Here is a 26,286-nt window from a genome sequence, read left to right on the forward strand (position 1 = left end):
TTTAAGCAAGAACCTTAGTTTCAGAACTGTATTTAAAATTCAGCTAACTCTAGCTAAAGACCGATCCAGAGTCATGAGGGCATGTGGCTGCTGTCCACTTTTGCTACAGGGAATGTGTGTGTTTATTGCAGATTTTTAATTGGGAAGGGGCCGTGGCTCAGCAGTAGAACACCCGGTCTGCATGCCAAAGGTCTCAGGTTCAATCCCCAAAAGCTCCAGTTAAAAGTAGCATGTGATGCGAAAAGGCCTCTTCCTGAAACCTTCGAGAGCCACTGCCAATCACAGTAGGCAATACTGACCTGGCTAGACCGAGGACCTGACTTGGTACCTGCTAGCTAGAATATATACTGTGGAATATTTGCATTTCCAGTGCTGGGTTCAGAATTTGCTGTGTTCCTCCACTGATCCCCTCCAAGCATACTTTGTTTGCATTGGTGGGAGGCTAGAACAACAAACAAAATCCTGGCTTTGTCACTGAATCAGTACACATGATCAGAATTCTTAGAATGGGTGAGACATATTTAAAACATTGCCCTCGCTCATTTAGCGATAATCAGATATCATCAAATAATACCATCAGAGGAACACTGAATATCCATTCTTAAACTGTAATGCATATAAGCTTTATATGCATATAAGCTTTATGTTTATATATGAAGGAAAAGGAAAATAATAACATACATTATACATACCAAGCAACAGAGCTGCTTATTGCTCTTAATTTATGCTGGAGCCCGCAGAATTGCTGCTTTAAAAACAATTTATTTTTAAAAATAAATTATTCCCGAGAGACTCTCGTCTCTCTGCTGCTTGTCCTTTTCACCTTTCTGGTTGTTGTAGGAGGGGTAAGAAAGGTTGGTGGTGGAAAGTTGCTATCAAGCTATAGCTGACTTGTGGCAATCCCTGCTGGGGTTTTCAAGGCAAGAGACCATCAGAGGTGGTTTGCCATTGCCTGCCTCTGCATAGCAACTCTGGTTGTCTCTGGAGGTCTCACATCCAATTACTAACCAAGGTTGACCCTGCTTAGGTTCTGAGATTTGACGAGATCACGCTTGCCTGGACTATCCAGATCAGGTAGAATAAGAGAGACCCCCCCAGACAAAGCTGTGTGTTAAAAGAGATCTCCTCCTCCCCACCCTCCTTGTTTGGGCTTCCTGGGAATTCCTGCTTTAGATTTGATTAAATAACAAGTTTCTAGCTCTGGTGGTTACCCAGAATTTTTTTTGAAAATTTCCATTTGGTGCCAAAGAGGTAAAGCAAGTCTCTTTTTTAAAAAAGCCAGGAGTCACTCAGTGTTGAACAAGGAATATGCAGGTGTCTGAAGGTGGACTTGGCTGATGAAACTACCTGTGTTTCTCAGCGGTTTGGCCCTCATGACTGATTGATTGGATTTATAATCCACCCTCCCAGTAAAGAGGCTCAGGGCAGATTACAATATCATAATATCTATATACACATAAATATAAAACAAAAATAAAATACTATACAGTATAAAACAATAAAACACAAGTCCACAAAGGACCTCCAGGATGCAGCTTCCAAAACAGAGTTACATTCACATAGTCCTCTGGGGCAGATAAGCAGACCCAACCAGAGCAGCAGAAGTGGAGCGGACCAGGCAAGGGGCCAGCAGGATAGTTCGCCAGCTCCTCAACTACAACCAGAGGCCTGGCGGAACGTCACCATTTTACTGACTCGGTGGAACTGCAATAAGCCCCATGGAGCCCGAGTCTCACCTGAGAGAGCGTGCCACCAGGCTGGTGCCAGAGCCTGACCTGGCCAGGCGAACATCCTGGACCAGAGATCACCAGTAGCTGATGTTCAGCTGTGTGTAACACCCTCCAGGGAATATATAGGGAGAGACGGTCCCTCAGGTATGAAGATGTCGGCTAAGGACTTTAAAGGTTAAAACTTTGAAATTGACCCGGAATTCAACTGGCACCAGGTGCAGCACAGGTTATATATGTGCCCTAAATGGGGTCCCCATGAGGACATGTGCCACCACATTCTGAACCAGGTGCAGTTTCCGGGTTAGTCTCAAGGGTAGCCATGTGTAGAGTGAATTAATGTAGTCCAGTCTGGAGGTAACCATTGCATGGATTACTGTAGCTAGGTCATGGGCAGAGAGAGAGAGGGCGCGAGCTGCCTGGCCTGCCAGAGAGAGAAAAACGCAGATCTGGCAACCAATACAACCTGGGCCTCCATTGTTAAGGAGGCATCCAGAATCAAACCCAGTCTCCTCACTGCTGACGCAGGCATCAAAGGTGCTCCTGTCAAGGGCAGGGAGCCGAATTCCCTAACCCAACCCAGATACAGGACCTCTGTCTTCATGGGATTCAGTCTCAATGGACTCTGCTTCATCCACGCAGTCACAGCATCCGAAGCTCTGACCAGAACTTCCGGGGCGGCATCCAGCTGGCCGTCCATCAACAGATATAACTGGGTGTCATCAATGTACTGATGGCAACCCAGTCCAAAGCTCCAGGCCAACTGGGCAAGGGGGTGCATACAGATATTAAGTAACATTGAGGAGAGAATTGCCCGAGGAACACTAGATACCCACGGGTATCAAGGCAACATCTGCTCCCTTAGTGACTCCCAGGTCACCTGGGGCCACTGCAGTTCCATGAAAGATTTGCGAGCTTACCAAACACTTCTGTACCATCTCAAAACTACCATTTGTTTTTTTCATTAAGACTGTTTTGGGGAAGCCACAATTACAGCAATGCGTTCAGATGGACGAGTTTGCTTCATCAGGTCAACTGTTTTGCCCCCAACATTGATATATATTTTTTTGCCTCTCAGTCTTCTCCCTTCCCACCCCCATGGGATCCCCCCCCCTTCCAGAGACAGTACAAACTATTCATAGATGATGTCTAGTTAATCGTGCCATTACTGTGCTGGCATTGGCAACATTTGGAGAAATAGAAATGGTTGCAGAAGCTATTGAACCAACAAGCCAGGGGAGGGGAGGGGCTACAGGAACTGCACTGATCTTGGAGCCAAGAATATGATGGGAATTGTACTTTATGTGGCATGAGAAGGGTGTGTGTGTCAGCCATGGACTTTTAGAGGAGAATCCGTACACTATCTTCAAATTGTATCTCTACCTTTAAAAAACCCTGAAATCTGACAATTAAAATTTCTGCTCACAAAAGTTAAAAAAAAAAAAGTTGGGTTCTCCTTCAGCTTGATACGGAGTTCTGTGTGATCCAAAACTTTGCATATTGTTTTTACAAACAGTACTCCAAATGGTGTTTGCTCTTGCCTTTGTTTTGCTGCTAGGAAAATGCAGTGTGATTGGGGCACACTACTCAGCTTCCTATGCCCTGCTGCCCCTCCCATCCATCCTCAGTAACAAAATGCTCAGCATCACCCCAAACGATGCAATAAAGGGTCACATTACTGATACAAATTCCTGGTTTCTAGTCTAGTCTAGTCCCTGAAATTCTGCCTTCTTTCAGACCTCTTGCGTATCAAACCCAGGAGCCTGTCCCTTGCTGCTCGTTCTGCTTTTCCCTTCTCTAACATGTAAGGTCTTCAGGATCTACCCTGAAACCCACCTCTCTCCTTCTGTAGCAGGGGAGTGATGCAGGCAGGCAAACACCATTTGGGATGCTGTAACATTTTAACATTTTGTCAGCCAATGAGTTGTTTCAAAGATTGTTTTTTCTAAAAAACCTTCCAAAACCTATGCAATAAAAGCGATGGCATGGAATCCTGTTGGCGTCTTTCCCCCACGTCCTGCACTGGGGCTGGGGTGGGGGGGACATTATGGCAAGCGAAGAGAGAACCATCTTTAGCCTTTGCACAGCTAACTTAAGCCATTTTGTCAACTGGGTCCTGAAGCTGGCTTTAAATTAGCATTAACGGCCCATAGTGGCTAGCAAGCGGGGACTACTTTTTACCATTGGTCAAACCCTTCAGGGACTTTTAATGTAAAAGGTTCACTTATGGAAATCATCAGCCACCTACAACCTTCTGAAGGCAATGCATTTTTGGAAGAATATCATCAGTGGGCCCAAGAACTGATCACAACTTGGGTCAAAATGGTTTTAAAAAGAGCCTAGGCCCAGCAGCCGTATCAGGTGATTTTAGAAATGGCTGCTGAGGAATGAATTTTGCAGTCTGGGCTTGGAGCACAAGGTGGCAGCATCGGAATATTTATCACCCCAAGATCAACAGCATAATCTGCTATTAATCAAGATTTTTGATTCTAGCACAAGGTTTTTGATTCTGAAGCTGTCATGAACTTCTAATACAAAAAGTTTATGCTAGAATTAAAAAAATGCTAGTTTCAGAGAACACCTGGGGATTTATTTACATTATTTATAGTCCGCTTTTCTTGCTGAGACTCCAGGAAGATTACAGTGTAAAAAATACAATTAATGGCTGGGATATTCAATGGAAAATGCAACAGGCTATGGTTTGCAGATATTTGAAAACAAGTATAATTAAAGGCTTGTGTTTTTTTCCTTACAGCCCACAGGCAGAAAGAGACTAACAATTTTGCCTTCCTCCTAGTCCTCTGGCAGCCAGCAGTCTACTTGATACTTCTCAGCAAAGGAGCCAGTTGTTAATTTTTTTAAAAAAAAGAAGCCAAGACCACCTTCATTCATTCATTAAGCGTCCCAGCCGTTGATTGATTCACACTGTATCATCCGCCTACTCTCTCAGTGAGAAAGGCAGATTATAAATAATGTAAATACATTGCACCAAAAGAGCAGATGCAAAGCTCCACTTGAGTCTGATTCTGGAAACTGCTGTACCCTTCGCTGAACTATCCTTGAACTGTCCTTTCATTTTTAAGACAACGAAACTACTGGGGAAGTTTTGGGCTCCTGCCCCCCCCCCCCCCGTGTGATTTGCACTCTAATAACCCTCGCGTGCACTCACACACACCAGCTTTACTGCTCTAATTCAATTATGGCACAATCGCCACCTCCCTTCTGGCTCGTGATATTTGTAAAGGCAAATATTGTTCATTTTTTGAGATCCTCAAGCCATAGTGTGCCTCATGCTCCTGTGGCTTCAGGCATCCAAAATGGATTCCATGGCTCTGTGCAGAAATCTGAAGTGATTTTTAAAGATCGTCCAAAGGACTCAGAAATCTAGGCTTGAAAACGTGTGATCACTGCCTGCCAAAAAAATTCTTTACTGGGGGGTGCGGGGAGGTTGACCAGAATTTTCAGGGAATCTGCTACACCTAGCAAGAACAGAGTAACTTCTTTAAAATCACACATTATACGCTTCAGAATTTAAATTTAACAGAAATCCAATGTCTCCCTTTCTTCCCAGAATCGATGAAGTCATGTCTCGCAAATATCACCTTTTAATCAGCTATCGAATACCAGAGAAGCCCAAGACAAGCCATCCAGAGTGTCCCATCCTCACCCTGCCACGAAATATAGGAGACAAAGTGGTACATGGCGCTGTCTATGCATGTAGCAGTAGGAGAGGCAGTGTGGTATAGCAGTTAGACTGTCAAATCCTCAGTCTGCCCTGGGATCTTACAGGGGGGGCTTGGGCTAGTTGCTCTTATCCTAATTTACCTCATAGGGGCAGGGGTCATTTCGTAGAAAAAGAGCTGCAGGAACTCATTAGCATAACCTATTTGCATATGCCACACCCCTTGACAGCACCAGAAGTGTCATTAGCATAACTGATTTGCATGTGTCACACCCCCTGACATCACCTATCCTGGCTGTTTTGGACCCAATCCTGGCCATTCAGGGCCAAAATTGGGCCCAAAATGGCAAAAAGGGGCTGAAAATGGCCGGAAAGGGGCCTAAAATGGTCAGGCTTGGGCTGCTGCTAAGCGGGAGAATGATCCACCATGTCAGAGGCCCGATCCTGGCCATTTCAGGACCAATCCTGGCTGTTTGGGGCCCAATCTTGGGCATTTTGGGCCCAAATTGCGCCTGAATTGGACTGTTTCAGCCCTGATCCAGGCCGAAATGGGCCCAAAATCGCCAAAAATCAGGTGGGCGGGGCCACCTGACATGTGACCTTTTTGGAGAACTACTGGAACTGTGTTCCTGTGCGTTCCCCCTCAAAATAAGCCCTGCATAGGGGTATTATTGAGATGCTAAAATGGAGGAATATGATGTTGGGAGCTGCTTTGGGTTTCTGTTGTGGAGAAAAGTAAGGTATAAGTATCTAAAAATAGAAAATAAGAGGGAAGGTAGAGACCTGAGGTGGCAGAAGAAACTGCACTGCTTCAGACTGGCAGTGAGGGATCCCCTTAAAAAAAACAACCCTTGCTAATACAAAAAAACCGCTCAGGAAGCAGTTTTCACCCTGCCATTTTCTATTTGCATGGTGTTCCCGTGCAAAGGAACATTCAAAACAGAAGCCCCGGCTTGCCGTCTAAAGTGTCCTGGTCTGTTCTTCCATCCTTATTCTCCTGCATATATGAACCAGGAATCAAACACAAGATTAAACTGCAAACTACCAGAGAGATGTACTAAAAAACTGCACAGGGCAAAAGGCACTAACTCGGCTAGTTTTGTATTTGCAGTGAGGATTCAGAGCGCATACCTGAATTCAATCTATGCAGCAGACACAAAACACGTAACAGTGCTGGTTTTTGTTCATTCTTTTTTTTCCAAATCCTGTCTTTATTTCTCTTTGCTTGTAGTATACAATTGTAAACATCCTTTTGAAAAATCTGTTCTATCGGTTGCTCCCCGCCCCCAATCAGCAACATTGTTACGTGGAAAATTAAAAAGACCAGGAAACTCCCCAAAGGAGATAAAAAGACCATATCCCCCCCCTTTCTGTACGAAAGAACCATCCTTTCCCCAATAGAAGAACATAGTTTAATCTCTCAAGTCTCTCCTGGAGTCTTTATATATTTATATTTTTTTTACAAAAAAAAGAGAAAATTTTATATATTTATATATATTTATATATATATAGAATGTTCATATTTATGTAGGGTCATCAATGAGGTTTTGTGTTTGTTGAGTTTCTATACATGACTACATCAGACAGTGCTTGACACAAAACAGCGGGGAGGGGAGGGAGAAGAAAACAGAATCCATCACTTGCCTTTTAACTAAAAGTAAGTATAAGATAATCATAATAAACTAATACCCCTAACACCTGCCCTCTGACACAAAAGCCCATTCAAGTCCAATTGTGGAAAAATATGCGAGTGCGACCCGTTTTTGTTGTTTTTAATTTTGGCATTTTGTAGGCAGAAGGAAAAAAAAAAAGATGTTTACTGCTGCCAGAAAGAACAAAATCCTCTTGTCCTCTTTTCAGGGTGCCAGGAGTCCTGGGTTCTCTTGTGAAGGGGGTGGAGGATGTAGTGGTTTAATGCCTGGTGGGGAAGAGGAGCCCAGGACACCTGGGTCCCATGCCCACCACTGCAGCCGGCTGCCTTTCATCATCCTGTCCCCCACCCCTGTTGAAGAGTCAATGGGAGAAACAAGAAAGGGATTGATAAATCTTGTGCAAAACATCTGCTTGAAAAGATGCACCTGCTGTTGAGAGAATGAGAACCCAGGCATCCTGACACACCTGATGCCTCCTGAGCCAACCATGTCATCAAGCCAAATGCCACATATGACAAGCAGAGGTGAGCAAATGTGGCAGTCTGGGATTGAATTCCGGCCCTCAGACATTAAAGTCTGCCAACAAACCTAACGTGTGTGTGTGTGTGTGTGTGTGTACACGCATACAAGACATCTTCCAGCGTGCACCAGAGCCCTTGTGTGTTGTGTGTGTTCCATGTGCCTACAATGCCCGGTTCAACATCATCTTGACATCACCGCCCTTGTCTTGGTGAGGGTCGGCATGCGCCAGCCCAGAAAGTCTTTATCCCTTCTGTCGTGCACCCGGACCACGATAGTCCCGTACGTGGGAATCACCCACCTCGGACCTTTCCCCTCGTTCCAAACATCTGTTGTTTGATTATTTGTTTGCCCGGGAAGACAGGGATCAGGGTTGAAAACCAGGGTGGCCCCACTGCTTCAGAGGTGGGGCAATGGAGAAGAGCACAACATCCCCCGCCGTGCATTTTACAAGGTGCCATGCTGCGATTCATACTTGGAGAGGATGCTGCGGTAGCGGGTGAGTTCTTGGCGGATGTTGGCCACCTCCTGACGCAGGACGGCATTCTCCTTTTCCAGGAAGGCCGCTCGGACTGTGATCTGGTTCTCCTTGAGGCGGCGGGCATCCCGTGAACGTTTTGCTGCCTCATTGTTTTTATACCTCCGGTTCCAATATTTCTCATCCTGACCCGAAAGAAAGAGAGGCAGAGGGGAGACAAATATACCAGGGATCAGAGGAGATGAGCCACTAACATGGTGCACAGGAAAACACTGTTCTTCCAGAAACCACTAAATGCTACTTAGGATTCATTTGCCGAAAATCAGGATGCAAAAGGACTCCCCAAGTGGACTCTCTTAGTTAGCTCCTCTGCAGGGGTGCTGTATCAGCTAGTGGACTTTTGGGGGGGAGCTAGTAACTTCTTAAGGCTTCCTTGCAAAGTTTACTCTGCCTTTCTCCCCAATGGAGACCCAAAGTGGCTTACACTGTTTTCCTCTGCTGCATTTTACCCCTCACAACTACTCTGTGTGGTAGATTAGGCTCAGAGAGAGTGAGTGGCCCACAGTCAACCAGCAAAATTGCATGGCAGAGTGGGGATTCGAACCTGGGTTTCCCAGATCCTACTCTGACACTCTAACCACTAGACAGACCAGCTGTAACCAATTTTGCACTACATTAACCTATCAATTGTTTGCTGGAACTGTTTTCCCAGATCCTTGCTAAGACTACTGTGTCTGAGCATGTGCAGAATGCCCTTCTCTTGCTCTGCAGATGTTGCCTTGTGCTCTTGAGGCTCTGGTCTTCTCTTTCTGTTTTTTAAAAATTAAGCACACCCCACCGGGCTCTTTCTAAACCTAATTTCATATACTATTAATGTTCAGGAATCTGATTAGATGCACACTTTCCCAAATGGCATACAGAGATACTTCCTGAAGCGCACATGCATGCACGCTTAACTCCTCTCCTTTCATGAAACCTGGTAACACACACACCTCACTCTTTCCTTAAAGACGCATGCAATCTCAGAAAATCATGCATAATAATCACTTACTTAGAAACACAGGTCCACACCCACTGGCACATTCCCTACTAGGCACACCCTCCCATATTACTGTCAACCTTCCACACACACAAAACACTGTTCAATATAACACAATCACTACCCTCAAATAGCCACACTTGACACAATTTGGCTCTCAGACACAGCTACAATCAGAAAAAGAGACAGTAGCCCCCTGGGACATGCAAGCACAGAACCCTACTCTGAAAAAGATGAAAACGCTCACACACACGGAATTGAGAACAGATTCGTACCAATCATACCTCCAGACAGACAAAAACTCCACTCCCTCAACCGCATGTCAAATCATTAACCACACACACAAGTATTTTGCTAATAAGAGATTTCTGCATTTTGTAAAGAAGAAAATGTCATGGCAGGCAAGCTTGCCAGCCTATATGGAATGTCCTTCACAATGTGCAACTAAAGGGGAGCACTGAGCGTTTTTTTCAGGCCACCCAGGGCAATGCTGAGACCCGAGAGTCCTCACTGGCAGTGCTCCAAGCAAGCAAGAGGAGACTGACTGAGCAATGTGGATCCTGCCCTGGTATCTCTTACAAAATAACTAGGCTCCTTAGCAGATCTGGTTGTTGAGGAAAGAGTTCTCCTGCAGGAAAACAATTTGCATACTATTGTCCCACAAAATATACTTAACCGGCAGAACTCTCTGCCACAAGATGCAGTGGTGGCCACCGCTTCGGATATCTTTTGAAAGGAGATTAGACAAATTCAGAGAGGCCAAATAGGACCTCCATGTTCATAGGCAATATACTGTGGGGAGGGCTGGAGGAATTACAAAAAGGTAGGTTCCCTGTTCCCGTACGAACTGGGAGGGGCAATCTGATTGGGCACTGAGGGAAAGAGGCTGCTGGACTAGATGGATTAATGGTTTGATCTGGCAGAGCTTTGTGTTCTTATTAATTAAAAATGACCTCAATAATAATAAAATAATAATAATAATAATAGTGCTTATATATCACTTTTCTAGACAAATTAGTGCCTCACCCAGAGCGGTGAACAAGTTAGTGTTATTGTTATCTCCACAATACAGCTGGGGAGCTGGGGCTGAGAGGAGTGGCTTACCCAAGGCCGCCTACTGAGCTCATGGCAGCAGTGGGATTCAAACCAGTCGAGTGCTAATTTGCAGCCGAACCACTTAACAACTGGCTGGTTAATATTTCTGCAATAAATCAACCTGTGTAGTAATTGATTTCTTATTTATCTGAACTGCAGCCCATGTGTGTGTCTGTACATGTTTGTTTCACAGGCTTAGTCCCACTGTATTTTAATTATTTGCTGTGTAAGGAACAAAGCCACATGAGGGCTTCCCCATTAAGACTCCATATAAACGATGATATCATAAATTTCCACACACTAAGCCCCCTGCTTTTCCTCCAAGAAGCTCAGAGCAGTGTTTTAGCATCACAACAACCCTCGAAGGTAAGTCAAGCATAAAGACTTCCCAGGGCCCCTGGAACCCAGCAAGGATTTAAACACGAGTTCCCCATGTCAAAGCACAATTACCTTATGCTGATAATTCCCAAAGGACCAGCCATCAATGTGGCTCTGGTGCTACATATGGACCACACATTAAATGCGTCCATGTACATGATATGCAAAGCCTCAGGGAAGAAAAACATGGCTAAACCTGCTCCCCCCTAGCTACAATGCTGTTTTTGCTCTGCAAAGGGCAGCTTTGGGGTGAAAAAATGTTCAACAGAGCTAACAGCTGAAACTATCTGAGAACGAATTCTTCAAACTTGATTTTTTTCAAAGAGACTGTCCATTCATGTGAGTAAATCCTGTGGGCAGGGCTAAGAAGGCAAGCATGGCCCCACCCACTCATGCCAACTCTTTCCCATGTTGATTATCCTGCGTCATTATGGCAGGACTGCAGCTGGTGCCAATGAAATGTGGCCTTAGCTATCACTTTACTATTGCCATCCTTTTCCCCAAGCAAGCAGTTTGTGTTGCCTGGGAGGTGGGACGTTTACACCTCCTGAAATTGTACTTCAATCTGTTTGGAGGGAGGGTGGGAAGAGAGGATCAAATGACTGAAAAAGCCCCAGATTCTTGCCAGATTTTCAACCAGGGAAAGGGCGTGTCCTGAAATCAAAGGCGGTGACACCCCCGCTCCCCACAGCAAGAAGTGGCTAAGCAGGTGAGGTTCCAATGAAAGATGTGTGCTCCAATCTCACCTTCTGATCATCTGGCACCTGTATTTTCCGGGCCTTTTTCATGATAGGTTGTGGTTTGAGTTCCTCCTCAGAAAAGCGATGCTTACGGGGATCAAAGGTCTCATGTCCCGGGATGCTGGAGAGCGCCAAGTCAGCGGGGTCAGGGTCGAAGTTCATGAGAACATCCACAGCCTCGGGGTCCACAGGACTGGGCGTGCTTCGAGACACAGGCGTGACAGGGCCTGAAGAGGGCGAAGAGGAAAGAGATACCCAGGTGAGCTTCACACACTCACAGTGTTGCAAGAAAACATCAGATGCCAAGGCACAATCTGCAGTGCAGTAGGGTTGTTATGGGGTGGGAACTTCCTTTTTCCAGAATTTACTTTTTTAGATATAGCCACTGATTCCTCTTTTTCTCTTTAAAGCGCAGGGTTTCTTTATTTCTCTTTGAAATCATGGCGCCCTTTTGTAACCTGCCCTTTGCAGTTGTGTTATGTTATACAGCCATGGTGGTGCTGTAGCAGGAAGACACTGCCTGCCTCTGAGCATCGACAGAGTGAAATTCTGAAATTTTGCAGAACCACTTCTTTTCAAATTCCTCTTTGAGCAAAAAGGGAATTGATTAGAAAGTGACTCCAAATTCCTAAAAAGAGGGCAGGAAAAAAATTGTTGGATTTCAGGGAAAAACTGGGTAAAGAAGAATTTTAAGAGATTTTACCTTAACAGCCCTACAGTCCAGTCCTGGAAGTTGACATACACACAATCCTGTATATTCACTCCAACATCTCCCTGCTCCACATCCATCTGCTTAGAAAGGACATGGGGGCACAGCCACGGGATTGTGTCCTAACAATGGATTGGGGGGGGGGGACATGGCTTCACACTTCACAGCTACAGGCACAGTAAGAAATAAAGTCATGTAGAGCAGCTGGCAAACGGCTGAGAATTAAAGATCTCCATGAACCCATTTTTAGGTGTGGCATCATACAGTATGCAGCGTCCAACAGACCATGTGGCCTGTTGAATGCCTTAACAGATGGGGAGAGGAGGGATTCAAGCAACCCCCTTTCCCCATGTGAGAGTTTTAAGCCGGCATCATGTGTTACCGCTTAAGGAAATGGGATATGGCCACCAACTGGGAACCAGAGGCTGTCAAGGCCTGTTCCCCTCAAAGCAGTAGGGTCAGAATCCTCCCAGACAGAGAGGTGCTTAACGGCCGCTATGCTTTTCACTACCCACCCCGCCAAAAGAGGTGCCATTCCTAGCACTCTGCCACTGCCCCCTCAGCAAACTTCCAGCACCTTTCACAGGGAGCATATCTGAGCACCTCTCTAATCCTCTATCCTACCCTCTTACAATCTCTCACAGGAACCCCAGTGTCTGGATCTCCCCCCCCAGGCCACCCTCTTTCCTCAGAGGATCAAGGAGTCTGTGATGGAACTCCTCCCTCCAGATAGTCGGGTTTTGCCCCTCCCACTAACTCGCTCTATCCAAGACCCCTTGGGGCCTTTCAAGGACCTGCCTGTCTGAGCAGGAAATGAAAAAGTCCCAATTCCCCCACCCTCATCACTAGCTACAGTCTCCTTGAAGAACTCAGGCATCCCGGCTCCTTCTGCCCCCTTAGGGACTCCATTTCTCATCACAGAATCCAAGAATCCTGGCTGCTTCTGCCACCAACCAGATTCCCCTGTTCTCCCCTTGCCTCAACCTCCCAACTAGCACGCCCTTTGGAAAACCCAAGTCCGAGGTCCCTTTGCCTCCCCCTTTCCAACTGGAGAACCCAAGCGTCTGCTCCCCCAGCAGAGAGAACCCAGGCGTCCGGGGTCACTCTGCCTCCCCCACAAGGGAGACTCTAAGCCTCCATGCTCTTTTTGCCCCTTCCCCCTATTCTCACTGGAGAACCCAGGCGTCTGGAGTCCGTTTGCCTCCCCGCTTCCAACTAAAGAACCCAGGCGTCCGGTTTCCCTCTACCCGCCCCCCCCTCCAGGGAGAGCCAAAGCCTCCCTGCTCTTTTTGCCCCCTCCCCCCACTGAAGAACCCAGGCATCCGGGGCCCCTCTCCCCCCCACAAGGGAGCCTCCCTGCTCCTTTTGCCCCCCCCCCCCGTGGAGAACCCAGGCGTCCGGGGCCCCTCCGCGCCCCTTAAAGCCCAGGCGTCCGGGGCCCTCCCTCGGCCCTAACCTGCTGGGGCTGCGCTGCCGCGGCCCAGCTGGGACATCCACTCGGCACACTCCGGCGCAGCCGGTCCTGCCTCACACCGCAGCCCCACGTGCCCGCCGGCCCCGCCCTGCGCCGAGGAAGGGGCCGGCTGCCAGCTGGCAGCGGGAGAGCGCGCCGAGCCGAGCCCAGCCAGCCAGCGACATGTGTTCGCGAGGCAGGGCCAGGCACGTGAGCCGGCGGCTCCGTGCGCAGACACGAGACTGCCTGCCTGCCTGCCTGGGCTTCCCGGGCCAGAGCCGAGGCGCAAAGGCACGGGATTCCCCGCCGCCCGGGCCGCTGCAGCCCCCTCCCCTCCACCCACGCCCAGGAGCTGCCAACCTCCAGGCGGTGGCTGGAGATCTCCCGGCACTGCCATTGATCAGCTCCCCCGGAGGAAGTGGATCATTTGGAGAGGGTGGGCTCCATAGCATTTTCGCCTGCTCCTGTCCCTCCGCTCTGCAAACTCTCCACCTCCCAAATTTCCAGGAATTTCCCAGCCTGAGCTGGCAACCCTAGTCGAGTGGCTTTCTTGGAATCTAGGGTGCTCTCGAGAAGGAAAATGATGCAGAATTACTGGGCTCCTTGTGTGGGATCAAAATGGGGGGGGAGGGTGTGAAGCGTCCACGAAGTCTCGTGATTAGGAGGGCAGAGTGTTGGCACCCCTGTCAAGGACTCCAGCCTTCTCTCTTAGAGTGTGCAGCCCGTGGATTTAAAAGGAGGGGGGATGGAAGTCCCGGTTTCTGGATTATGCCCATGGGAGGAGATGGAGCGAATGGCAGACACCATACCTGGTAGGGGAAAGTTGGGAGCCAGGGCCCAATCCTATGCAATTCCAGCTTTAGGCCAGTCATTTTAAATGGCTCTGGCTGGAGTAACTGCACAGGGTTGCACTGTTTAAGATGGGAATCTCTCCCCTTGTGTACAGGCCATCCTTGTGGCGTGAGCAGGGCACCCACCTCAATGCTCTGTGGAGAACACCACTTCTTTTTAATTGCATGTTGTGAAACATCAAGGTCTGTGTTGCCTGCTGTTAGCTTGAGGAGTTACCAGTGGAACTGAACAGGGAGTGAGCTAGGAGCATGTTGTCCTCCAGCTGGTGTAAAAATAGCTTCTCTGGATGGTGAGCGCACAGGCCTGGCATCCCCCCCCAAATCTTATAGGCCTCAAATTAATTCAGAGAGGATGGAGACAAGTTGTCCCACTGCCTTGTTTGTCCAGTATTTTTTCTCCTAACCACATATGCTACTTTCTCAAGTCTGCATTGCAAACAAAATCCCAAACACCTCACGATAACCCCCTTCCTCTCAGACAATCAACTGGGCTGTATCAAAACCAGAACTCCGTACTAAAGCCAGAGACAGACATTCAAAAATGAAAACCAATCAAATCTGTTGCATTTTACAACACCCCAGACCCCATAAAGCTGAAAAAATGTATCCTCTGCCCTTCCAGTGTAAATGAAACACACAAACCTAAGAAACTAAACATGGCCACTGCAACCTGAAGTCATCATATGAACTGCTCTGACGACTATGGGGGATCTCTTTAAGATTTTCAAGAAATGAAAAATGGATTTTAGAAGCGTTTGGCACCTTCAAAGTGGAAAGCCCCCCCCCCCCGCCCAAGATCAACAATATGATTTTGCCCCAGCCATCTCAAAAGTACAAGTCTCCAAAGTTCAGGGGCCTAAAACACACACATACACCAGTTACTGTGGTGATTTACAGATGTTCTCTAATGGTTATAAACTTTTTTTTAAAAAAATGCTTATTCTCTACCTTTAACATTCAACAACAAAATGTTAGCAGGGGACGACTGACTGAAATCCTAAATATTTGTACCTAGCTTAACCAGCATCTAAGAAATCTACTTTCCAACAAACCTAGAGGGGATTAAAATTATCTTTTCTTCTTAAACTTATAAAGGACAAAAACTACGTTCTGTTTCTGAAGCAGAGGGGCTGACAGCAATGGGGAGGGACTAGAAAGAACCCTTGCAGCCGTCAGGAAAAGGCTGCCAATCTCTATTGCAGCTAATGGCTGGACCGAAAGCTATGTTTACTCTGTGCAATTAGGGAGGAGATTAGAAACTCTCTATTCTCTCCCAGGGAGGGAACTTGAAACTGCCCTTATTCTTTGCAGCCAGGGAGGGCACTAGAAATAGCCTTCTCCTTGCCAGCAGGGTGCTAAGACTCTCCTAGCATGCAATGAAAGAGAAACCACATCCTGCACTTGAAATAAGAAGAGTGCAATTTGCATAATTTAGTCCAATTAAAAATACTGGAACAAAAATCAACATTTTTGCAAAGGCCTGGGAGATTAGAAGAAAGAGAGAGTGACTGGCATATGGAGCAGGAGCCAGAGAGAAGGACAGGCAGAGATTTGTGGATGGTTCAGGGGGCATTTATCTTGCTGTTCAACTGAGGGCCTGCAGTTTCGGAGACTCCAAGACACAATGCCCAGGAGGGTGCAATCTTATCTGGAAAAATCTCAGGTCTCGAACCCTGTTTCAGCAACTTGCATCTTACTGTGATAAATTTCACACTAGGTGTCAGCTTCCCTTCTTAGCTGATTGGAGACATGCAGCCTGCAACTAGGTTGAGAATAAAAACTATACTCCTTTTTTTGAAAGGAAGCTAAGCAAACAAAGGGGGAAACTAGAGATTACATGCAAATGCATATAAGAAAGGCCCTGACTTTAAAAAAAAATAATAATTGAAAACTAGCTTGGGAAGCCTTGGAGTGGTTGGAGTGAAGTGCTTGACCCTTTCCCTGCCGCCTCAAAATTCCCTCCCCCAAGCAGATATCCATCTCCAATGGAGTTTCAGAGGGATACTTGCAGTCCCATGTGAGGACAAGTACTCCAGGGGTTGTGATTTTAAGCAAACAAACAGCAGGGAAATGGTTAAGTGCTCCCTCATTCAAAATTCTTAAGGCTACTTTTCACTGTAAAATTATGAAAAAATTAAGGGTTGGTTTTATGCCTGTAACCTGAAGTGGGCAACCCAATTACAACATGACTTTCTCCACTGCAATCACTGAGGGGACTAGAAAACATCTTCCTTGCAACTTAGGCCTATTTCACACATGACACAGAGTGGCACATGATGCCTCTTGGGAGTTGCAAATAGCGCTTGCTCTCTGAGGAATGCACCTCATACAGTTTTAGGTCTACTTGAATTTTAAGAATATATACCTTTCTTCACACTACCTTCACCACTGAGAGATGCCAGTTTACCTGTCTTGCTGCAGTGGTGGTCATAATCACTACCCACTAGGCCTTCACCAGATGAGGAGCAGATTGAAGATGATGACGCGCACGATGCCGGGCGGCTAAGGTCCACCACAACCCCGCTGGAAGGCGATGCAGTGGGCTGGCTGCCTGGCGAGAAGGACTGATGGGCCGGACTCGGAGGCAAGCCGTTTTCCAGCAAAAACTCATCCAAGTCAACATATTCAATCTCATTGTAGGGAAGAGTACGCTCCCACAGGAGGGACCCCAGGTAAGCGCAGTGCCCGGGTCGCGAGATGCTCAGATCGTCCTCCATCTTCCGTTCCTTCTCTTTGATCACACCTGAGGTAGAATAGAACGGGAAGAGGGGGCAGATGGGAGAAACACATAGTAAAGAAACAGGATGAGAAATAGGAGATGGGATCTCTGTGTTCTTTAAGAATGGGGATCTAGTGGGATTCAACAAGGAGAGAGGCAGCATGCTACACTGAAAATGGGAATCTAGAAAGCTACAGCTAGGCCTGATACTTTCTCTTATATTTAGAGATATCAATTTGAGATTGACTGGATAGACAGCAGTGCATTCAGAAAAAACACCGCAAATTCACAGATAAAATTTCTTCAGAGTCCCTCTTCCTGTTATACATGTGCTCTTCATGGCAAATGTTTTTAAATTTTGGAAAGGCATACTCAGACAATAACACATCAATGTACATTTAAAATACTCTTATAGAATTTATTTCTATAGCTGCGCTGGGTTTTTATTTACTTCTTTTTTATTCTCATATGTTAAAATCCACTCTTGTAAGCCATCCTGAGTACTTAAATGAGAAAGGCAGAGTAATAAGTACCCTAAATATATTACAAAACAACAATCTTGTGCTTATATACCACTATTCTGGACAGATTAGTGCCACACTCAGAGCGGTTAACAAATTCAGTTAACAAAGTCACAAACAGACAACCTGTGAGGTAGAATAAAATGTGCAAAAGGTAAGGGCCTCTGCCCCCAAAGGCCTTACAGGCAACATCCCCAAAGTGGGGGGAAGTCAAGGAGGATTAAGGGGTTAAACTAAAAGGAAATACATTTTGTGAGGAGCCAAAATTCAAGTCTTGTAATCATTTTAGCACTGCCACATGTACCTACTTGAAGAGCTGAAACTTATTCCTTCAAGATTGGAATGGCTCCAAACATAAAACCCCAGGCCAGTATCACTTGTCCCTCCACTCTGCATTTAAACTTTTGAAATGAAAAGACTCGAATGAGATTGTGCTAACTAAACCATTGCTTCTGAGTGACATTTTTTCCTTGCCCCAAATTCATCCTGGGCATAGTTGGATTGTGTGCCTATGGTGGAATGACTGGAGCAGCCCCAGCTCCTGAGTTCTCTGAGGAAGGGTGCCTAGCAACACGCAAGTGTGAGCACCAGTCACTCAGCGATCTGTTGTGAAGCCTGTGAACATCCATTTGCACATTTAGCACAACTATAATCCAACTGTGGACAGCTAAGACTGAGATTATTCAGTTCAGGTAGCTGGACTGGAAATACAGACATGGACTCCAGGATAAAAAGTGTGGAATTTTGAGAATGATAACATTTAGTTAGCACTATAGCTGGACAATGAGGGCTTTCCATATGTGAATCAGCGAGAGATCTCACTGTATGAGGAAAAATGGGGGGAGAGAATGGCTGACAGATCAGCAAGACTGTCTGTGCCTGCACGTGGCTGTGTGTACCTAATGAAGTCTTGGATACTGCTGGGACCAGGATTTCAGAAATCCTTGGACACCTTCTGCGGGCTGCTGGAAGAGAAGGGTATTTTTAGCAAGAGAACCGAGTCGTAGTTAATACCTGTGAAGGTATTATTTCATTGCTTGGTTCATGGTATATTTTGTACTGTTACATACTGTGATCCAATTTTGTTATATGTATGTTACCATTTTGTTGTATGCATTATGTTGTGTTTTAATGCTCTAACGTTGGAATCCAGTTTTATGGCATGCTGATTGTATGCATTAGACTTTTCGTATTGCATTGCTTTTCGTTGTGTAATCCGCCTTGAGAGAAACAGGCTGTAAATCAACTGAGTAGGGGTGGTGGAGATGCCCTCAAGTCATAGTTGACTTATAGCGAGCCCTGCTGGGGTTTTCATGGCAAGAGACTAACAGAGGTGGTTTGCCAGTGCCTGCCTCTGCAACCCTGCTTTTCATTGGAGGTCTCCCATCCATTTACTAACCAAGGCCAGCCCTGCTTAGATTCTGAAATCTAATGAGATCAAGTGAGGAAATAAGTGGGGGGGGGGAAGGTAGGTGGTCCCTTGTGCAAGCACCGAGTCATTACTGACCGATGAGGGACATCACATCACAATGTTTTCTTGTCAGACTTTTTACAGGGTGGCTTGCCATTGCCTTCCCCAGTCATCTACACTTTACCCCCAGGAAACTGGGTACTCATTTTACCGACCTTGGAAGGATGGAGTAAATAAAAGTGCTTTACATATGAGAGGGCAGCAAACAAGAAGGTTGTTGGAGGGATTAACCTCAACCATTTTGGAAGCTTCTAGAAATACCAAACTGTCAGTCTCTGGGGCCAGGCCCAACTCCATGCAATCTAGCTGAGGCAAGAGAAGACTGCACCTTTCTACTTGCCTCTACTATTTAAATTTTATTTTACTGCATTTATACTTTGCCTTTTCCCCCGTGGGGACCCGAAGAGGCTCACAACATTCTCCTCTCCTCCATTTTATCCTCACAACAACCCTGTGAGGTAGTTTAGGATAACTGACCCAAGATCACCCAGTTAGCTTCCGTACCAGAGTCAGGATTCGAACCTGGGTCTCCTAGTCAAACACTTTCAACACTGGCTATTCGCGTCAATGTGGAGCTTTCACACTGTACATTCTTTGCACCTCACAACTCTCTAGACCGGGCATTGAATTATTTAACAGTTCGCTACATTGTCGCAGCCCCAAGCCTTGACGCAGCCAACAGTATTGAACTAAAGTATAAATGCATCATTCCATCTATGGGGATAGCAGATTGTGTATGTAGAAGGATGGACAGAAAGAACAGAGGCAGAGAAGAAATGCACAGGTGGATTAGACGGATACTGAGGTACTTCTGGACAAGTGGGTTTGGGGGAGAAGTCGCCGCCGACGCCTGCCAGGCCTCATTCCTATCTCTCCAATTCTTGCGGCATTTGCCAGCAAAACGTGAGCAGTTGCCTCACCCTGATTGACCCCGCGCTTGGCCACGCTTGACTGGGCTCTTCTGCTGCTGCAGAGGCTTTTCAGCCCATCTGCCCCTGAAATCCTTCAAGCTCTTCACCATTGCTCTGCCCTGGTTGGGCAACAGCTGCAAAGGGATATATGGGGGCATTTAGCGCTGCTTAGGGGCAGATCCAGGTGTTACTCATTTGCTGCTGGCATTCACTAGTTACTGATTTTTCTTCCAAGGTCAAACCTAGGGAAGCCTGGAAAAAGGAAAACATCCAGGAGACTGTGACGCCTCAAATTCTAATTATTTTTGCTCCGGTGAGCCCACATAGCTGGGCCCCTGTACCCAATGTCCCAGGAAATGTCCCCTCCCTCTAGTGTCCCCCCACCCCATAACCTCCAGCTGTAAACCTTACTGAGATGTCTAAGTTCTAACCTAGTGCATTATTTCATTCTCTTGCCAGTGTTGTGGCTGTCAGCTTTGCCAACCCCATGACTTGCAGTGCAATCCTAAGAAGAGTCACTCCAATCTAAGCACGTTGATTTCAATGGACTTAGACTGGAGTAACTTCTCTTTGGATTGCATCGTCGGTCTGGTCTCAATGAAATGTAATGAAAACGATAGACCAGCATTCTCCCAATGCCCAACCCTCCACACGAGGCCCAGCCAGGTCTGGGAGTGGCATTTCATACCTGAGCCTTGACTGTGCCCAGACACGTGGGAGGGAAACCCAGGCCCAGCTGACAGGCTGTGGCAACACTAGCCTGGCGCCCCGAAACTGGGCGAGTCACCCACAACGCCCCACAGACCGTCTAGGTTAAACCTGCCAATGGCTTTCAATCCATAAACTGCTGTCCAAGGTTGTTAACCCAACCATTCTCTCTCTCTCTCTCTCTCCTCTTCTTTCTTCCAATGCACCTCTACCAACATGTGAAAGTGGCTTAGATGACAGAATGTGTTGGGGGAACTGGCTGCTGTGAGAAGCTGGCTCAAATCCTGGATCAACCATTAGACTCAGTGAGGGGACTAGAGGGAACTTCTCAAGCCTCAGTTCTCTCTGTCTGTGAAATGGAAATAATAATGAACTATCCTAACAGTCTGTTGTGAGAGTAAAGGACACAATGGGGGAGGATTATTCAAGAGAATTAAGGATAGCAAAATCAGAATGCGGTTGAAAGCATACAATAAGCATTTGTGAAATGATACAGAAAATCAAATTATTTTGTTTCTGACTTTTAACCTTCCTTCTTCACAAGTCTGGCCCAAAACTCATCCCCACATTTTCACCCATTGCTCTACTCCAGCCTGGCAGAGTGGTTAGCGTGTTGGACTAAGATCTGGGAGACCCAGGCTCACATATCCACCCCTGCCCTTGAACCTTGTCACTCTCTTGCAGCCTAACCTACCTCACAGGGCTGTTGTAAGGATAAAACAGAGAAGATAATGTTGTAAACAACTATGAGTCCCCCACTGGAGAGAAAAGCAGGGTATAATCTAATCTAAATAAATCAAAATTAATTAATCCAGCTTCATCCAATGCAACTAAAGGGCTATATTTAGATTTGCAAGACTCAGCATTGCAACCCACCCCTGCCTAGCTTTGGACCCCTTACAGAAGCGGCCATGCCTCAAACCTCAGTTCTCATCTGTGAAATGGGAACAAACAACAAACTAGACTCCATGGGGTTGCTGCAAAGATGGCAGGAATGGCCAGACTACAAAGCGCTTTAGAAATAAGATAATGAAGTACTTCAGATGGACAGCCATATTGGTCTGCAGTAGAAGAATCTTGCTCTTATAATGAAATAGTATCTTCAGCTCTCTATCCATTGACCAGTTTCCAACATCCAGTTATACTACAGTGTGTTCAAGAAACAGAAACAAGGCTCAAGTTACTCAGGAACAGGCTGAATTCTCACTGGTGGAATTCACCAGTCAGAGGTCAAACCCGCAGCCTTAACGTGTTCAAGCCTGTACCTTTTTCCTTTCTCCCATACACAGGACCGGTTCCCACTTGCTCCTACAGGGATGCTGCACTGAGGTAGCCCAGATTGCCCCCTCAGTCCACATAAATCCTGTGGGGAGGGGGACAGCACATGTGCAAAGTACATCTGTCTGCAGACTGCAAAGAGATGCATTCTACCCTTGCAAGGGCTCTTCTAATATATAACATAATTCCTGCATGGTGGACTGCTAGCAATACAATAATAAAGATTAATGCCTAGAATTTTTTTTTAAAATCTTATCTTTACGGACATTTGATTTTACCTTCTATTGTTGCTACGGCTTTCTGCTAATGCAACAGAGTGTCATCGATTGAATGCAATAAAAATAGGAAAAATACATTGATACCCCTTCACACCTCTCCTGAATCCCTACCCAGCCCACTGCAGTGCCAGCTGCCCCCCTTCAGCCTCCCTTGGCCAATCAGAGCCGCCCCTCCAAGGTACCCACCGTCGGTGCGTCCGCCTCCCATCCTGCTCGCCAGCCAGAATGCCAACTATGCCAGCCTGACGGCGCTTCGGGCCGCGCGTTCCCTCCCCCTCCTTGCCAGGCGCTGACCCCGCGCAGCACCCGGAATGCCCCGCCGGGGACCAGCTGCAGCCGTAGCCGCCGCCGCCGCCGCCTCCCTCCTCGCCCGGGCGGGAAAGACTTTGCGAACGTTTCCCGGGGCGAAGGCTCCGCCGCGCGCCTGCACGTTTCGCTCCCTCCTGCCGCGTCCCGTGGCCGGGCTGTGTGCAGCTTTAAGGGATTAGACTGGCGAGGGTGTGCGCATGCACAGGCAGCCCGCTCGCTGTGGATCACCCTGGAAAACCCTGGCGAGCTGGCAGCGGTCCAGCTCCGAGGGCTCGGGAGGCCTGGCTCTCGTCCCTGCCTTCCTCCAGCAAAACCAGGACTTCCCCCAGCCCCCGCCCCCTCCAAAGGAAGCGGCTGGATCCAAGGAGAACCCAGGAGTCCGGGCCGGCTCGTTCCAGCCCCCTCTCCTCCAAACCCCGGCCCCCTCCCCAGCCCAGTCGGCACTCTTCAAAAAGTCACCCGCGCCGCCCGAGCGATTGATGTGCCAGGCGCAGCAGCCTACCATTAAAACAACAACAACCAACCACATAGCCTGTTAAAATCCGGATTAAAAACTCCATTTAACAGTGCCCTGCTGCACAAGAGCATTAGGGAATTAAGCAGGGCTCTCGCTCCCAGAACCCTCCATCCCGGATCACCCTGGTCCCTTTGCCGTGGTCACCTGGACTCCCTTCCTCCCCCAGAGAGCCCAGCAGACCTTCCTGCCCAACTCCTACCAAGCCCTGCTGTCCCCTTAAGGGCCTTCCTCCAGCCACCAGCAGCTCAAGAGTCCTGGCTCCCAGCTCCTGCGGGCACAAATAGACTCATTCCACTCCTCATCCCACAACATCCTCGACGGAGCCCCTTCTAAGAAAGAAGCGCAGCTTTGTCATTACCAGCGTGTAGGCTATCTAATCCCCTTTGTCAGGGTCTTGGATATGTGAAGGTGCCTTATGATTTCAGTGGGGTATGACGGTGGAGGTGGCTTTTGTGGATTTGGGTGGGGTGGGGGCAGATCAAATGGAGATACTGCTTTAGAGGTGATGCCCCATTTATTCTGCTCCCCCTCTCCCCCCCCCAGGAACAGGCAGAGGTTGCAAGTGCAGGACTTGAGGCCCACCCGAATAGCTGGAAGCAGAAATGCAGGGTGTCTCAGGAACAGCTAGGCTTGCCTTTTCCAGAAGCCCAGAGCAGGCCTTTGCAACCCACAGATGGTGGGTTTGTTTCCCCTAAGGAGGGAGTTGGTGGATTTTTGAGGGAGGGATGCATTTGAACGATGATGGGAGGGGCAAAGGTGCACCTCAGATGGACACCAGTTATGAAAAATTCACCGATCGGCATGGGACGATGGATATGGGGGGGGTATCAAATGTAGGGTGAGCTGCCACACAGCACACTTTATGGGGCACAGTAACGGCCTGAAGACATGACAGGACACATGGGGGAACAGCATGGATGGACCGGGGAGCGAGCACCGGTCTCCTCTAGCCCACAGGAGACAGACTGATCCAAATCCCCTGCATACATGCAGCCGTGGGCATATCACTCACAGTGCGATCCTAAGAAGAGTTGCTCCAGTCTAAGCCCATTGAAATCAATGGGCTAAGCCTGAAGTAACTCTGCTTAGGATTGCACCTGAGATCTGTCAATGCCCCCCACCCCCGTAAAATGGGATGAAAAGCAACCCGCGGTAAAGGCCAGGAAAAGCCCAGCTGAAGTGCTTTGGAGCGGCACATGCACCACGCCGGATGGAGGGCTATGGAAGGATGCGAGCAAGCAAAGTAGACAGACACCCAGGTGGGCGGAGAGAAGGGCAGGCAGGCAGGCAAGTGTGGAGGCAGACAGGTGGATGGGGAGGGGAGACAGCTGTCACTCACATGCGCCCAGGTCCTTGGGCCCCCGGCGATCGGGACTCTTGACCGGTCCCTGGAGGAGACTCTTGAGGCTGACCATGGCAGAGCTGGGGCTGGCGAGCCCCAGAGGAGGAGCCGAGAGCATGGGGCTAGGCGTGGGGCTAGCCTGGGCCGCAGGTCGGGCCATGGCGAGGAGAGCGAGATCCAGCAGGCGCCCCCCGGCCAGAGGTCTTCTCCTTCGACGGTGGTACCGAGGTGGGGGGAAAAACGGATCAAAACCAAAGCCCCGTGGAAACAACGGCAGAAAACAGAATTCCCGGGTTGGAGACGGAGCGAAATCCACCTATTCAGTCCGGACGATCGATTGGAGGAGAAAGGGGGGGAAGAGGGAGGAAGGTTGGGAGACTTGGGGAGCCGCGGGGTGGAGGTGGCGATGTCTCTTCTTCCACTAGCCTTGAAATAAACCTCCAGGGGGCCGGCGATTGGCCTCCCCCCCGCCCGGCCAGCCCGCTCCAAATTTAGCAGCCAACCGGCTCACAGAGGGATCTCCCAGGAAGAAATATTTCCTTGCAGGGACTGTGGGGAGGGAAAAAAGGATAAAGTCCGAGGGTCTCCTTAGATCCAAAAAGATTCCCCACGAAGAGGAGGAAATAATCCTAGAACCAAACGTTTCCTATTGCAGGGAGAGTCATTGGCTTGCGGTGAACCTAAGGAGATCGCTTTGCAAAAATCGCAGAGACCAGGTTCCCCCTTCCAAGCAAGTGGATCCTTTCCGCAGAGAGCTCGTAATCAAAGAGGCTGATCCCCCTTGCGCTTTCTCCCTCCTGGCCGAACCCAGCCCTAAATGGCATGCAAAAAAACCAACCAAAATCCGGGGGCTCCCGGGCAATAGGAGAGGAATCTAGGGGAATCTAGTCGCCTCGCCACCAAAAAAACGGAACAGAAAGCAGATCCTGACGCTTCCCAAAATTCTTTCCAGGTTTCCCCAACAGCTCCCTGCAGCCAACCTATAAATATACTTGGAAAAATAAAATAAAGTGTTTAAAAAATCGCTCTGCTGTCCTCCAAGCACTTTACAACTGCCTCCGGATCTCACCCCCCCTTCTTTTGCAACATTCGAATGGGGAGGGACTAAGAGACACGTGTGGGCGGGCCTTAGCAGACCCTTTTCCACCAATCCAGACTCGTGAAGCGTGAGATTTGCAAACACCGCTCCCCCCACCCTCCTGGTTCTGTCATGTGCGCCTGCCATGGGGCAGGTGGGGCTCTGACCTAGATTTGGCCAATGGCAGCAGAAGCGATGGGAGGAGCCTGACCCAGTTTTGGCCAATGGGAAGCCGACAGAAGAAGGAACGGGAGCTTGTACAGGATTGGGAACACGTGGGCAGGCGCGTGTTGGTGGTGTTGTGATGAGGCAGCCCAGCGGGGAGAAAGTTGGGTCTTAAAGGGACCGCGGGAAATAAATGCGAAAGCGAAGGGTCGGTTTGGTGGGCGCCCTGCACCAAGCTAAGGGGCTCTGCAGATACCGGTTGGTTATACTGCTTGCTCTCTTAGTATTGCTTACGCTGTTTCAGCATTTCTTCAACTCTGTATTGGATTTCTGCAGGTTTTAAATCTTTGCAAATTTGCATTTCTGTACCCTCCCACATTGTTTATTGCAACGTCTTTGAAAGTACTAACTCACACAGTGTAATCCGCCTTCACTCTCAGTAAGAAAAGCAGGCTACAAATGACATAAATAAAATCACTCTGGAGTCACTGCTGATTGGTGTGCGATCTGGGTCAATTTAATTCTGCTGTTCAGCCTGACAGGGCAAACGCTCACCCAAACCATGTAAAGGGATCCAAAGGATTAAACCGAGTGCTGAATCTCATCAGCATAGACCATGTGGCCGCAAGAAAGTGGCATTTTCCTTTCAGCAGTGAGGGTCGGGCA

At 48.0% G+C, this 26,286-nt stretch overlaps 1 protein-coding gene across 2 annotated transcripts; it reads right to left on the bottom strand.

The window, feature by feature from the left end:
- Window positions 1-6,571: 6,571 nt before the first annotated feature.
- Window positions 6,572-25,442, bottom strand: DBP (D-box binding PAR bZIP transcription factor). Of its 2 annotated transcripts, none has more exons than XM_054994943.1 (4): window positions 24,375-25,442; window positions 16,731-17,066; window positions 11,317-11,537; window positions 6,572-8,243 (listed from the first exon to the last, which is right to left on the bottom strand). In XM_054994943.1, exons 1-4 carry the CDS (start codon window positions 24,535-24,537, stop codon window positions 8,028-8,030), a joined length of 936 nt encoding a protein of 311 aa, XP_054850918.1. In that variant the 5' UTR covers window positions 24,538-25,442; the 3' UTR covers window positions 6,572-8,027. The 2 variants fall into 2 exon arrangements, with proteins under 2 accessions (XP_054850918.1, XP_054850919.1); XM_054994944.1 differs by lacking the exon at window positions 24,375-25,442 and adding an exon at window positions 22,396-22,674.
- Window positions 25,443-26,286: the final 844 nt, after the last annotated feature.

Source organism: Eublepharis macularius, chromosome 12 (genome assembly GCF_028583425.1).
Source record: "Eublepharis macularius isolate TG4126 chromosome 12, MPM_Emac_v1.0, whole genome shotgun sequence".
In the NCBI taxonomy this organism is placed as follows: Eukaryota; Metazoa; Chordata; class Lepidosauria; order Squamata; family Eublepharidae; genus Eublepharis; species Eublepharis macularius.